This window comes from Gossypium arboreum, chromosome 5, assembly GCF_025698485.1.
Source record: "Gossypium arboreum isolate Shixiya-1 chromosome 5, ASM2569848v2, whole genome shotgun sequence".
Lineage (NCBI taxonomy): Eukaryota > Viridiplantae > Streptophyta > Magnoliopsida > Malvales > Malvaceae > Gossypium > Gossypium arboreum.
Genome location: NC_069074.1, coordinates 14,013,277 through 14,027,363, shown reverse-complemented (window position 1 = coordinate 14,027,363; position 14,087 = coordinate 14,013,277). Strand labels below are relative to the sequence as shown.

General features: G+C 32.1%; 2 protein-coding genes across 4 annotated transcripts; both read left to right on the top strand.

Annotated features, from left to right (window-relative positions):
• The first annotated feature begins 4,706 nt into the window (after positions 1 to 4,706).
• LOC108457209 (COP1-interacting protein 7) lies at positions 4,707 to 9,645 on the top strand. 3 transcript variants are annotated; one of them, XM_053027968.1, is made up of 9 exons: positions 4,707 to 4,829; positions 5,220 to 5,268; positions 5,376 to 5,552; positions 5,915 to 6,042; positions 6,198 to 6,255; positions 6,344 to 6,496; positions 6,736 to 7,013; positions 7,257 to 8,986; positions 9,091 to 9,645. In XM_053027968.1, the coding sequence occupies exons 6-9, from the start codon at positions 6,402 to 6,404 to the stop codon at positions 9,286 to 9,288; spliced, it is 2,301 nt and encodes a 766-aa protein (XP_052883928.1). In that variant the 5' UTR covers positions 4,707 to 4,829; positions 5,220 to 5,268; positions 5,376 to 5,552; positions 5,915 to 6,042; positions 6,198 to 6,255; positions 6,344 to 6,401; the 3' UTR covers positions 9,289 to 9,645. The 3 variants fall into 3 exon arrangements, with proteins under 3 accessions (XP_052883928.1, XP_052883927.1, XP_017611621.1); XM_053027967.1 differs by lacking the exon at positions 4,707 to 4,829 and adding an exon at positions 4,896 to 4,948; XM_017756132.2 differs by lacking the exon at positions 4,707 to 4,829 and having other exon boundaries at positions 4,896 to 5,268.
• Positions 9,646 to 10,410: 765 nt separating this feature from the next.
• On the top strand, positions 10,411 to 12,712 carry LOC108465973 (uncharacterized). Its single transcript, XM_053027965.1, has 3 exons — positions 10,411 to 10,776; positions 11,817 to 12,016; positions 12,165 to 12,712. The coding sequence occupies exons 1-3, from the start codon at positions 10,687 to 10,689 to the stop codon at positions 12,415 to 12,417; spliced, it is 543 nt and encodes a 180-aa protein (XP_052883925.1). The 5' UTR covers positions 10,411 to 10,686; the 3' UTR covers positions 12,418 to 12,712.
• The last annotated feature ends 1,375 nt before the right edge of the window (positions 12,713 to 14,087 follow it).

The window sequence follows — 14,087 nt, the reverse complement described above, 5'->3', positions numbered from 1 at the left end:
ATCAAATAATGTTATTTTTAAAAAAATTAAATAATATAAAAGTTAAAATGTATTAAACAATCCAAATTATGATCATCATTTTAAATATGTTTTCATATTTTATAACATTTTAAAACTGTAACTAAATTTTAAATATGTTATTTTTAATATATTTTTATATGTTTTAATAAAACTGTTAAATGACATTAAATATCATGTAACTAAATTTTAAAATGAAAAACGTAAAGAAATATAATGATAACGCGTAACTATTAAAAGTAACAAGTAAATATAAAGTAAAATCAAGAAAAATATAAACGATAAAACTTCTGAAAACTTTAAAAATTAAAATTTAATATTTTAAAATATTCATTTTCTTAATTTTTTATTTTAAATTATGACGATAAGATTTGACATATTATTTAATAGTTAAATAAATAATTTTAGTGACGAAAAAGACTCAATTGATATAACATTGATAGTTTGAGGATGTAATTGGAATGAATGTCATAGTTTAAGGATGTTTGGTGAAATTGACTTATAATATAATTTTATTTATAATTTGATGACGTATAAAATTTAAACATTATTAATACAAATGGTCCTGCATTAAAGTTGCAAAATTGAAACAACTTTTCTTCGTTTAACACAGAAGACCTTTGATTTGTAAGATTTGGAAAATACAAACACAGTATGCGCAGCTCAAACGCCGAAATTTCTTCATTTCATAGAAAATTATAGTCTCTCTGTTCAATTTAATATGCTATTCTGCAGACAAAAGATTTATGTATATGTATTGTTGTAATTAGGTCCAAAGTGTTGAATTGAAAGTATTTATGACCAATTTTCATATTCAAAATAGACGATAATTAAAACCTTCCTTCACTACCTCTATTGCCCTTAATTTGGGATGCCTTCGCACTTCCGTCTCCTGTGTAGGTAAAACAAATCTGCCTCCAAATGTTATTGTTGAAGAATTCAATTATGATGTTTCAATTTAGATATCATGAAAAACATGAAAAAAATAATTAATTATGAATGTTAATTTTACGATCTATATTCAAGATTCATGGATACCTCTCTCATTAAAATGTTATCTTTTAAGAATGTAATATGTTTTACCATTGTACTCACCACTTGTTAATATTAAAATTTTAAATATTACTAGATACTCTATCACATATGTATGTGTGTGAAAATAATGTATTTAAAATATAAATTTATGTTTCAAAGTAACATACAATAAATAATAAAATGTATGTTTGAAATTAGTTAATAAATAACACAAAAATATTTATGATATTAAAATAAAAATAGATTAAATTTGTAAGTAAAAGAAAATTTAAACATATGAATACATTAGATTAATAAGGCTAAATGAATACAATTATCTATCATGGTGTTGCCATTATATCATCATCGATATTAAGTTGGTGTCGAGTTAATTTGTGACATTATCTCAATCAATATATACAATTCATGGTGGCAATAAAGTGTAGATAATAGAATTAAAATGTAAAAAATAAAAAACAAAGTGTACATTTTGTAATTTCCCTAATCGAGTTAATGCCTAGTTGACTCATGACACAAATTCAATCAGAGACTTAAATAATAGTTTTTTAAATAATTTTAATTTTCAACTTAAAAAATATAATATATTAACATTATGTGAATTGGTGTCACGAAATAACTAATATGTTACTAAAAAAATTAACTAATAAAAATTATTAAAATAAATTAATTATTTTCATAGTTTAAATATAATACTGATAAAAATTCCTATCATTAAAGCATTTGTACCAACAATAAAAATTGAAATCATAAATTAAACTCTTCATTATTCAGTTTTTATTTTCTTAATAGACAATAAATTGATAATAAAAATTTGTAAGTAGCAAAATAATAATAATAATAATAAAAGAGTTGTTAATTTTTTTAAATGATTGTAATTGTAAAAATTGTTTGTGTCAACTTTTACTTCAATTATAATTATTTTAACATTATAATTTTTATAATTATTTTTAAATATATAATTATCACAAACCCTATTGTAAAAATTTTAAATTTGCCACTCAAATAATGATTAAATTTTGTTTATAATTGATATACTTTCTTTTTTCTTGCAAATAACTAATTTTCAGTCAATTTGTAATTTTATTTTTATAAAATGTCTAGAACTTTTATAACTCTTCCTAATCTTTAAATAGGAGAATAAACGCGTTGAATTTAATTTTTACATTGACAATAATATTAATATCAATTGAATTAAGACTCGATTCATCAATTTAATTAGACTCGATTCATCAATCTAATTACAAATTATATTAAGTTAATTTTCATTATAATTATTTGAAATATGTATTATTTACAATTGTATTATACTCGTGATTTCATCTATAAACTCCTACAAAAAAATAAATAAATTCAATGATGAGTTGGTTTTGCTTATTCTATTTGATTTTAAAACGGTAATATAGTAGTTAATTGAATCACGGGTTATATGAAAAAATATTTTATATCAAATATTCAATTAACATCAACTTTGAATTTAATCTCTCGACAACTTCTATTCTATCTAAATATAAAACAGGGTTTGATTCAGTCCTCCAGAAATCAGCTACAGTAATCTGCGACTTAGTAAATAGTGTAAGCTAACTTTTCTGGTCATATGAACTCCAGAATGTGGAAATCAAATTAAACTTGTTTTTTTCTTTTCTTTTCTTTTCTTTTCCATTTCACATAACCTTTTTTGAATTCCTTCTTGACTTTTCTTTGGCCACTCCTGCAGATTCCTCCACTACAAGTAATAAGATTTTTCTTTAAAGGGACGTTCAGAAATTATGGGGCTTTCACTTTTCACGTCTATAGTTTCATATTTGAGTGCTGCAATTTTAGTCTTAGCGACTAGTGTTCAACTAGTAAGTATTTAGCCAAATGAAAATTTCACTGAGATGTGTAAATGATGATAGCTGCTATTTTCCATCAGAAAAATGTCGTAAAATTTCATGTTAACAGAGAGGAAAAAAAATGAAGAGAGTCAATGAAACCAGAAATGATGCAAAATGGACGAAATTCACTTTTTCTAAATCAAACAATTGAGGGAGGAGGGTTATTGCAGCGATTGAATTTGTAGCAGAAATTACCAACGTCAAATTTAATCCTAGTAAATGTATGTACTTTGTGTTGCCTTGGTAGTTGAACTGAGGAAATAAGAAGGCAATGTACCAATTTTCTCATCTCTGATTCTCACGTGCCTAACATTGACCGTTAATTCACAACATTAACAAGCTTTCCACAATTACAACTTGCAATACCACATTGCTAATATCCCATTTGTTATTCTTTGTGAAATTGTAAAGAAAATGGCTCCTCCTACAAAACCAACTCCTAGAAATTTAGTTAATTTAAAAAACAATTTGTTGAGTTAAAATAGACAATATATATTTTTTTGTTTATATGAGTTTGAATCAGAGTTAATTTATTTAAAGTTAAAATTTTTATTCTCATCATTTTTATTTTTGCAAAAAAATTTTAGTGACTTTTATTATTTTTAGTATTCGTATATTTTTACTTCTTTTTCAAAAAAATATTTTTAAAAATTTAATTAAATATATTGTTCAATGTTTAAAATCAAACGTAGTGAAATGTTTTGAAAAGGAGGAGAGAATTCTGAAAAGTAAAGTTTAAATTAAGGGAATTTAAAAGAAATTATAATTTAGATATATTTTAATTATTAATAGAGTAATTTATAATAATATATCATTCTAACCAGTAACCACCAACATTATTTTATTTGCATCAAACTTTTAGCGAAACTCCCGCAACGGACTTTCTTGGAAATACTAATTAAACAAAAAATGAAATTGGTTTTGGCGGTTAGAATTTGGGCGGCACGATGAAATTGCAGGGGAATAAGATATCTTCTTTTTTTTGAATTATAATTTTGCAACATTTCAACGGAAAATTGAAATTAAAAAAAAAAAGAAAAGAAAATAAAAGATATTTTTAGTTTGTTGTTCTTTGTAAGGTATAAGTATAAGCTTGGTTGGGGTGTTTCAACCCCACATGTACCATAAATCAATAATATAAGAGAATAATGAAGGGAGTGGGTCTTAAATCTTAACTAATAGCAAAATGTTAGAATTTCCAGATAAGGTTTGATATCTAGCTGTCTCATAGTTGGCTCCAAACAAATTTCTTCTACCTACTCACACTGCCCCAATGCCATGGTAGATCTATGCTCCAAAATAGAGGGAAATTTTCGTTTCAAAAATATTTACATGGCTTTCCATGCCCATTAAGTCCGGACCCAATTAAAGGATGAGTTGGGAAATTGAAAGATATAAATATTTATCTTTTTTTGTAAAAATAAAATAATTTTGATAAATTTTTTAAAAGTAAAAATTGAAATAAAATGAAATGAAATTGGAATCAAAATAAAAAAAATATGAGTTACTATTAATTAATTTTTTTTAAGAATAAGAAGAGGGAATCTGCATTATAATGATTGCATTATAGTGAGGATAAATAAAAAAGCGAGTCGGTGCTAACTTTTTCTTGGAAACCAATTTTGTGGCCGAAATTCTATTAACCCAACATGAGCACGAGGAAAACAAACTTATCAATTATTACAAACCCAACTTTACAAAGATAAAAAATAGGTTAAAATGTCAGCCCACTTCCTTCAATTTCTCTCGTCAACATCCCTTCACGTTCAAAGTTCATTGCCACGATAATGGAAATTTAACCCAACATGTTGCAGGTACAGATATCAACTAAGTGAGGTCAAGGTTACAATCAAATCTTCCAAGTTACCAAACTGTTGTATTGGTGAAAAGTTATTGATATTGGTAGGTGTTTAGATTGTCTTACCTCCTCGTTGATTATAAATAAAACAAAAAAGTTAGTAGTAATTTATGTGATGGATGAATTATTTGTGGGCCTTTCACGTTCCAATCAACCTTTGCATGTGCGAAGCTTCATCATCTTTCGCTGGCTTTCTATCTCTTAGCTTTCTCTTTCATTCACGTTCATTTACAGTTGTTCATCATCTTTTCAAACAAAATCTACATCTTTAACGACTCTGACCAGCACTTTCATTAATTCTTTCACTTTGCACTTTGCACTTTCCCGATAATCACCAAACCAAACCCAAAGCTTGGACTTTACTTCAAGAATATCATTAATATGCTTTTTGTCTGATTGTTTTCTTTCTTTTTCTTTTTTCCTAATGGATTCAGCTACTCTCCTTGATCGTGCTTTGTTTCAACTCACTCCAACTCGAACTAGGTAATCCGCGATTTGACACTTGCACATTCTTGTAATGAAATGACTGAACTGAAGTACTGAACTGAATTGATTTTTTTTTTTTTTGGGGGGGGGGGTTGGGGTTGAAGATTTAATCTGGTGCTATTCTACAAAGGAAAGAATGAGAAGCTTGCTTCTGGGCTTTTTGAACCCTTCATTTGTCACCTCAAATTTGCAAGAGATCAGATTTCCAAAGGTGGGTATTCGATTACTCTGCAGCCACCTGCTCCCTCTACACCTTGGTTCACCAAGGCTACTTTTGAGAGGTAATCTGCTACTGATTCTTTCTTCTTTCTTTTTTCAATATTGGAATTTAATTTGCAATGAATGGCATAGTTTATTGATCTGATTTCTGTTTATGTCCCATGATTCTTATCTGTACATTTAATCTTTTGATCTCTATATGTGAACAAAATTAATTTTGATGCCAGTTTTATCTACAACACTCAAAGTCTTGGCTAATCATCAGATATCAGTTCAAGCATTTAGCCCTTTCATTTCTTGGATTATGATAAAATTAACCGGCCACTGCAATCTGATGGTGGATTCTAATAAGCTATAGTTCATTAGAGGGTGGAGGCTTAGAAGAGAACCCTTTCAGACTAAAATGTTTTTGTTTGTGGTGCAGATTTGTGCGCTTTGTCAGCACACCAGCAGTTCTTGAAAGGTTTGTCACTATAGAAAGCGAAATCTTGCAAATTGAGAGATCAATTCAAGCCAACGAATTAGCTAATGCTGATGGAAAGCAGGGGGAAGGTATGCTCATTGCTCAAAGACTTAAATATTTGCTAGCACAAGTTTCCATTTTGCTCAAATCTCTTTGCTGGTTCAAAATGAACAACTGCACATCACTTTACTTTTAACAACTGCAGTTTATCTCCTAATTGATTTGTTTTTGTCGTATGGGTCAGATGCCAACGGTTATACAAATGAGAGAAATAATGGCATCATACTGGAAGAGAACTCCAAGTAACTTATTTTGAAACTAATTCGTACTCCTAGTGCATTGGATACCCATATCAATATCATTGATTCATTGGGTCATTTTGGTGATCAGGGTCCAACTTCAACGGCTACTGGAAACTCGAAAAGCCTTGCTATGGAAAGAGCAAGCAATGACTTATGCTCGTGGGCTGGTTGCTGGGTTTGCAATGGAAAATATGGAACATCTCATTTCCTTTGCAGATGCATTTGGAGCAACCAGGTTAAGGTGTGCACCATTAACTATAAGTATCATGGGACTCTGCTCTACTAGTTCATTTCTAATACTTTTCTAGTTACCACACACTAAGAACTCAGTCACATCTTAATAGATCAATTCTTATTCTGTATCTGAATGTTTCTTTGAAGTGGGTCATCATCAAGTTTCAGATGCACTAAAGTTGTTTGGCTATCATAGACTAGTTCCACATAAGCTCTGTCTTATAAATAAGCATTGATTATTTTTAGGGAAGCATGCATTAATTTCAAGGAATTATGCAAGAAAAAGCATGCGGACCGTCATTGGATGGAAGAACTAGCTGCAGTTGAGGCATGCTCACCAGCAGAACTGCCATTATTTGGAACATCTGGCATTGTGCTTGCAAATGGAATTAGCAACCCTAATATGAGTGTCGTGCCGAATTTCCCCATTAATGGTGCATCTACTGGTGATCATGCTCCAAATGAATCTTTGGAAGCATCAAAATCAGATTCGACCTGTGCTGGAGCTGTGGACTGCAAGAAAGGTATCTCAGAGGCTTACACCATTTTTCTTGCCTTTTCCCTTGAGTTTAACAAAAACCGTAATTAAAGGTTTGCTTGAGGTATTCGGTATCAATTAGGCATCCTTAAATCCTCATGAATGTAAAATTTACTTTTGGATTAGAACACACGCTAGGATGGCGAGCATATCATCTCTTATTTTCACTAGATTTGAATTTTCTTCATATTCCAATAGATAACATTTGGCTTCTCTGATGTACATGCAGATGAGAATTCACCTGCATCAGATAAGACACCATCATCAACTACCATAAAATATCAAGTGCCATTGCAATGGCTAAATCAGATGCCACAGCATATGTATAATTTTCAAGGCCAGCTACCTCAATATCAAGGATATCCCTTCCATCCTATGCAGCCTGTACCACTTCCGTATCTGATGAATATGCAGTGGCCTCCTAATACAAACCAGAAATCATCATCCAAGCCAAAGAAGAAATCAGCAAATAGAAAACAACTTGATTATTCAGGAGAAGAAAGGGAAACAGAATCCAGTGGCTCTGACTCTGGAAGCGAGTCAGGTTCAGACGTGCAACAGGAAGATAGAAGGCAGTCATCACCAGATCCTCCATATAGGAAGAAAAACCGTAAGAAGTCATCCAGAACGGTCGTCATTCGCAATATTAACTACATCACTCCAAAGAGGAGAAGTGGAGAAAAAGATCATGTTTCGGATGGATCTTATTCTGGTGAGGACGATCTGATTGATGCAGATTCCTTAAAACAGAAAGTGGATGATGCAGTTAAGTTGCTGAAGGACTCAGGCAAGTCAAACTCAAGTAACAACAAAAGAAGAGGTGCAGACAAGAACCACCACACTGCAGAAAAATCAACCGATGGTTCTTATCAGAGTGACTCTAATGACCTTGACGTAAACGCAGCAGAGGGAGGAAAAAGAAATGGCAACTGGGATGCTCTCCAAAACCTTCTGATGAAGGGTGAGGAAAATGCAAGTGTGAATGTAGAATGGAAGCAAGCTAAGGATGTTCAGGAACATTTCATAGCTAGAAACCTTGATGGTGAAATTTCTGCTACCACTCCTTTGAACTTCGAATCTCAGAAAGTTTCCATTAAGCGGGCAGATTTGGTTGATTCTTTTGTCGTGACTGAGAGAGATGAGACTGATGAAAGTAGGGTGAAGTTGGATGATTTTGTTAATGGAGAAAGATATCGCCCGGTTATGAAGAAAGGGGACTGTGTAGAAGTGGATTTGTTACCTACAGGGAGATCAGCAGAATCAGGAAATAAGCTTGGTGATTTCATATCTGCTTCTGCAAATGAGTCAGCTGTAATCAGGTGTGGAAAGGAAGAAGATTGGTTTGCTGGAAACCACCATGTAAAGCCTGAAAACCAGCATTCAGCCAATGATCATATGCTTTTTAATGGCGATCGTGTTTTATCTGTTGAGAGTGACCATCTATATTCTCAGAAGAGTGTGAAAGATGTTATTGTTGATGATTCTTTCATGGTAGCAGCTCGACCAGCAGGTGACAATCAGGATGATTCGCAATGGAAAACAGATATAAGCATGGTTGCAGATCTAACTTCACATAGCAAACCAGATGGCGCAATAGATGTTTCACAAGATAAGCATAAGATAGTTGATGCTGAGCCAATTGATCTTTGCATGGTGCTTGAACGAAACCCTGGATACGAGTCTTCCAGAGACTCCTGGACAATGGATTACCAAATCGACTTATCTTTCACAGAAACAAATAGAAGTGCAGCTAGCAAATGTGATGATGATGATGTTGAGAAAGTTCCTTCCAATCATAAGAACATTGCCAAGCAAAATGAAGCGAAAAAGCCGGCCAAAGAAGCAAGGTCTAAAGCTCTAAATGGACCCATCGGGAAGATCAAAGCTGAAAATGTGTCTAGGAGCAAGAAACCATCTCTTGTTAGTAGGTCCGCTATTCAGAAAAGCAAGTTGGAGAAGGTAATGGTGAATATGTCTTCCAAGTACCAACCAATATGTTTTAACATGAACAGTTTCCCTTCATTTCTTAATATCTTCTAACGTCAATACATGCCTATCACCAGGAAGAAGAGATGCGAAGGAAGATGGAAGAACTACGGATTGAACGGCAGAAGAGAATTGCTGAGAGAACTGCAGCTTCGGGATATGCTTCACCTGTATCCAAGAAATCACCTGTATCCACCAAGAGTGATCAGAAGAAAAATGTTTCCAGTGCTCAAGCAAGCAACAGGATGAATTCTATCAAACTCAGAGCAACTTAAGAAAGAAGCCACAGAGACCCTTCATCTTATGAATGGTTAAAGATATGAAGATATGACACTTATTGTGGACATATTGATGCAAGCCTGAAATGTGTGGAGCCAAGGATAGTCTTACCTGTTAAATTTGGTTGGAACATGCACTGCAGATCATATAATCAAGAAGCTGATCCAGATGCCAGATTTACTACTGTATACATTGTCAATATTTTTGAGTTACACCTGCAATTCATTCCTCTATTGTTTGTTTTAATTAGTAAAATAAAACTCAATCAACACATACTTACTAGTTCTTCATATGTTTATCTATTACGAATGTCAGTCATTGTCTTGGAAAAATGTTTGTTTCGTGTATAATAATTTGTATACTTGAGACTTTCTATTGAGATATATGATGAATAATATATATATATATATATATATAATTCACCGAAAATGTTAAATTTTAGGTTAAATTCAGTCTTTGTATTTTAATTTAGTTATTTTTGGTCCATGTACTTCTTAAATTTTAAAATTTAGATCTTTAATGATAACTTTATATTAATTGAGTTTTGCTATTTAAAAATCTAATGTGACAAACATATTTTTATCATGTCAATTTGTTATTTTCATATATTATTCCTAAAAATCCGTTAATGGATTAAAATTGACATTTGTGTCAATACTTGAATTTCAAAAATCGAAAAATATAAAGACTTGAATAATTCAATTGGACAATATGGACTAAATATAGGACCAATAAATGAATTAAATTATTATTATCTAGGTTAAAACTAAAATTTAAAAATTTAAAAAGTAAATGAGTAAAATTCATAAAATCAAAGTATAAGATTAAATTCACAATAAACTAAATTTTATTGATCTTAGCTTGGAAAATTCGGGATATATGGATACAAGCTGTTCATAAAGGTTGGTTTCGCTTGCCCTCAAGTTTGAAATATTAAAATTACTTTAAAATTTTCAAAAGCTATTTCTTTATATTTTATAATTAAACAAAATAAAAAGTCAGACCGGACCTATTTAAAAAAATTAGTCAAACTTGATTGGAATTTAAAATATTTTATTTAAAATATTAACAAATCCCAAAAAATAAGATGATTAAAATTTAAAATAATTTCCGATGAAATTGAAAAGAAAAAAAGTAAATGAAATAAAGGTTCATCATGTTATTGTAGGAAAAGAGAGAATCCAGGTTGCTTTATTATTGGATCACTTTGCCCTTTGCTTATTAATTAGTAAATTTATTTATGCTGCGTAAACTAAAGTGTCTAAAGTACTTACCCCTTCAGCATTGTTTCCACTTGCTTAACGCTTTTGATTAATACTGTTTTTGTGTGCGTCTTTTTGCTTCTCTGGCTCATATTTTCTCGAGATTTTCCTTCTTCTTTGTTTGCTTGAACTATGGCTTCAACCTTGCTACTGGCTCTGGTTTTTGTGATTGATCTGATTGCTTTCGCCCTTGCTGTTGCTGCTGAGCAAAGGAGAAGTACTGTGAGTGTTCTAATTGTCCCCTTTATATTTACTAAACTGCCTTATTTTTTGTTATCTCTTTGCCGTTTCAATTTCGTTTCTTTGTCCTGAGATGACCATTTTTTTTTAACCTGCTTTGATTTGCTAATTTCCAGAAATTTGATTAAAAACTTTAAGCCCCCCCCCCCCCTTCCCCTTATTGTATGCGAAAAGTTCTATCTTTTTGGTTCCTCGCCTTGTAAAAGAACAGATAATTTTATATTGTTTGTTAGATCTAGAATGAATCTGCTTTAACCTGTTGGTCAGATAGGCCAAGATATTGCTATCAAATTCCTCATTTCATGGCTTCTGTGCTTCAAATATTTTTGGGCGCAAAGTGCAAACTATTTTATTTAAAAGATGGGTTAACAGATTCAGCTGTAAGTTTAAGGAGGCCTATATCCGAAGTACTGAAGAGGGAACATTGTTTTGCTGCAGTTGTTATGGAAAAAGCTTTCTCAGTGATGAAAGAATATCATAGAAACATGTACAATGTTGAGAACGTTGTCTTTCTTTAATTTCATTTTAAATGCTTTGTTACTGCTAGTATGGCTTAATTAGAAATTCAATCGAAGAGCCGCAAAGACTCGGAACATTTTGAACCCATATTAAGTACGCTCGTGTTCTGTTAGTGTCATGTAAATAGGTGATCACATTGAAAAATTCTCATCGTTGCTTTTCTTTATAGAAGTAGTAGCTGTTGGTGGTACGGTCATAGACTATGCTTCTTTCGACAACAGTGGAAATGTTTAGTGAAGTGGCAATGGTGTATCAGATACTTTTGTATACATGTTTATATCTGGATACATTAATGACTCTTTAATTGGGTGGTCTTTGACAATAAAATTTGCACACATTGTTTCACTAAGTTGGTTCATGGTGTTAACAAAAATACGAGTTTGTAAAAGGAAAAGGTATTAGAATTGCAGAGTTGTTTGTTTCAAGGAATAGATTGTGGGATTAGTTTGATGTTTTACCTCAATGAAGCTTTAGTGTAACAATTTCCCGTTCTCTTTTTGCAGGCCTCTGTTGGCAATAATGGGAAAGAAAGTTATTGTGTTTATGATGAGGATATTGCAACTGGTTTGGGTGTGGGTTCATTCCTATTCCTTCTGCTTAGTCAGATACTAATAATGGTGACAAGTCGGTGCTTATGCTGTGGAAAGGCCATGAGACCAAGTGGATCTAGAGCATGGGCAGTTGTTCTGTTCATCACTTGTTGGTATGTTTTGAGTTTTGACAATAACTTAAACAATCTTATCTTAATGGTCAAGAAGAGGCTTTGAGCATCCTGGTCAATGACAGTGTTTTTTAATTCTTTCTGTTAGTGTTTCTTATCATCTAAACGATGTGTTGCATTGGTATTTCAGGTTGTTCTTTTTCATTGCGGAGGTATGCCTGCTGGCAGGGTCAGTGCGGAATGCTTATCACACCAAGTACAAGAATCTCTTAAATGATCCCCCATCGTGTGCGACACTGAGAAAGGGTGTCTTTGCCGCTGGGGCTGCATTTGCTTTCCTAACAGCCGTAGTCTCTGAGCTTTACTATGTGAGTTATTCGAAGGCTAATGATGCAACAGTTAACTACGGCAAAGACACAGGAGTGAGGATGGGAAACCTGTAGATGGATATGCTCAGAGGCGGTCATAAAATTTTATTCATTGTTGATTGACCTTAATGTTTCTGTTGTAGACAACTTAGGTTACAGCATGTGTGATTTAGTATACATGCGTCTTACCATGGACATGGACATGTACTTGTGTTTTTCCCACTTTACGTTGCAGGTTTCTGGCTAAGCATTTTGCATGTTTTCTAGGCGCTTAGTGTTTCATTTTTTTTAGTATGTGAAGTGATTAGAGTGACATTTGAGAGTGTATTTTTTCAATAATATATAGTAATCTCCATGGGAATTTATAAAAGAGTTTTTAAGGGTTTAATTTTTAAAGTGCCTAACCTTTAGTGGAAACTTGAGACTGTGTTGGAACAATGTCTGAATCTGGTTGTTGTCTGTAAATAACACCCAAGATGATATAAGAGGTAATATGCAAATGACTTCTTTTAGTATTTAAACGAAAGGTACGATGTGAAGACTTGCTTATATGACCAATCATGAAATTGATATCAGACAGACTCTGTACATATTTTGATAGACACGATATAACTTTGTCGTCGGATACAAAAGATGTGAAAGAACAACAAATCATCAGCTAACTGAACATATTGTCAGCCATCATTCTACACCACGTGTATACTCAATTTTCAATCAAGTAGAAATTTGTTGATTTAGTCATTGCTAATCTTCCTTCAGATTCAGGTGATCAAATGGTGTTACAATAGCTCAACATATATGCAAAAAGCCAACCTAGGATTCAGTTTAATGCACCCTTGATCTCTTCCGGATTAGAGTTTGAATCTCAATCAATGTTTACCACTTGCTTCTTTCTTAAGGCTTTTGATTACTCTGTTTTTTTTTTTTTTTTGTTAGAATTAAGTGACCCAAATTCTTATTTAAATAAAATACGATGGAAAATAAAATAAAAGTAAAATCCATATAGAACTAGACTTCTTTTATTTTATTTTAGAATAAGGTTTTAAACCTTATTAAACTCCATCTATTTTATATTGATTAGGATAAGGTGTTTCAATCCTACTAGAATATGGCTTTGCAAGCCTATAAATAGACATAGTCTATTCCTCTTGTATTTGAGTAAAAATTTTCGACATAGTGAATTTTCTTCTCCTCTGCCCGTGGTTTTTTTCCGAAAGGGTTTCCACGTAAAATTTATGTGTTCTTTATTTTTATTTATTTTATTCTATTTTATTTTTCACAAATTGGTATCGAGCTTAGGGTTATTCATCTCGATCACGGTAATGGCGTCTTTGAAGTATGAAATTCATTGTTGGATCGCAACACCGATTTGCGTTGTGGCAAATTAAGATGCAAGCGTTCTTGCAGATGGATCTAGAGGATGCCTGCTAGGATAGATAAGATGCCTTCGACATTAACAGATAAAGAGAAGAAGCGTAAGGATCGAAAGGCATTAACACAATTACATCGTATTTGTCCAACGAAATTTTGCAGGATGTGATGAAAGAGAAAACGCCATTGCATTATGGAAGAGGCTAAAACAAATATGTATGTCGAAAACTCTAACAAGCAAGTTGCATATGAAGCAGCGTCTTTATGCTCATCGTTTGGAGGAAGGTGCGTCGTACACGAACACTTAACAAGTGTTTAAAGAAATTCTCTCAAACTTGGAGGCCATGGAGGTTCAAGATGATAAGGAAGATCTA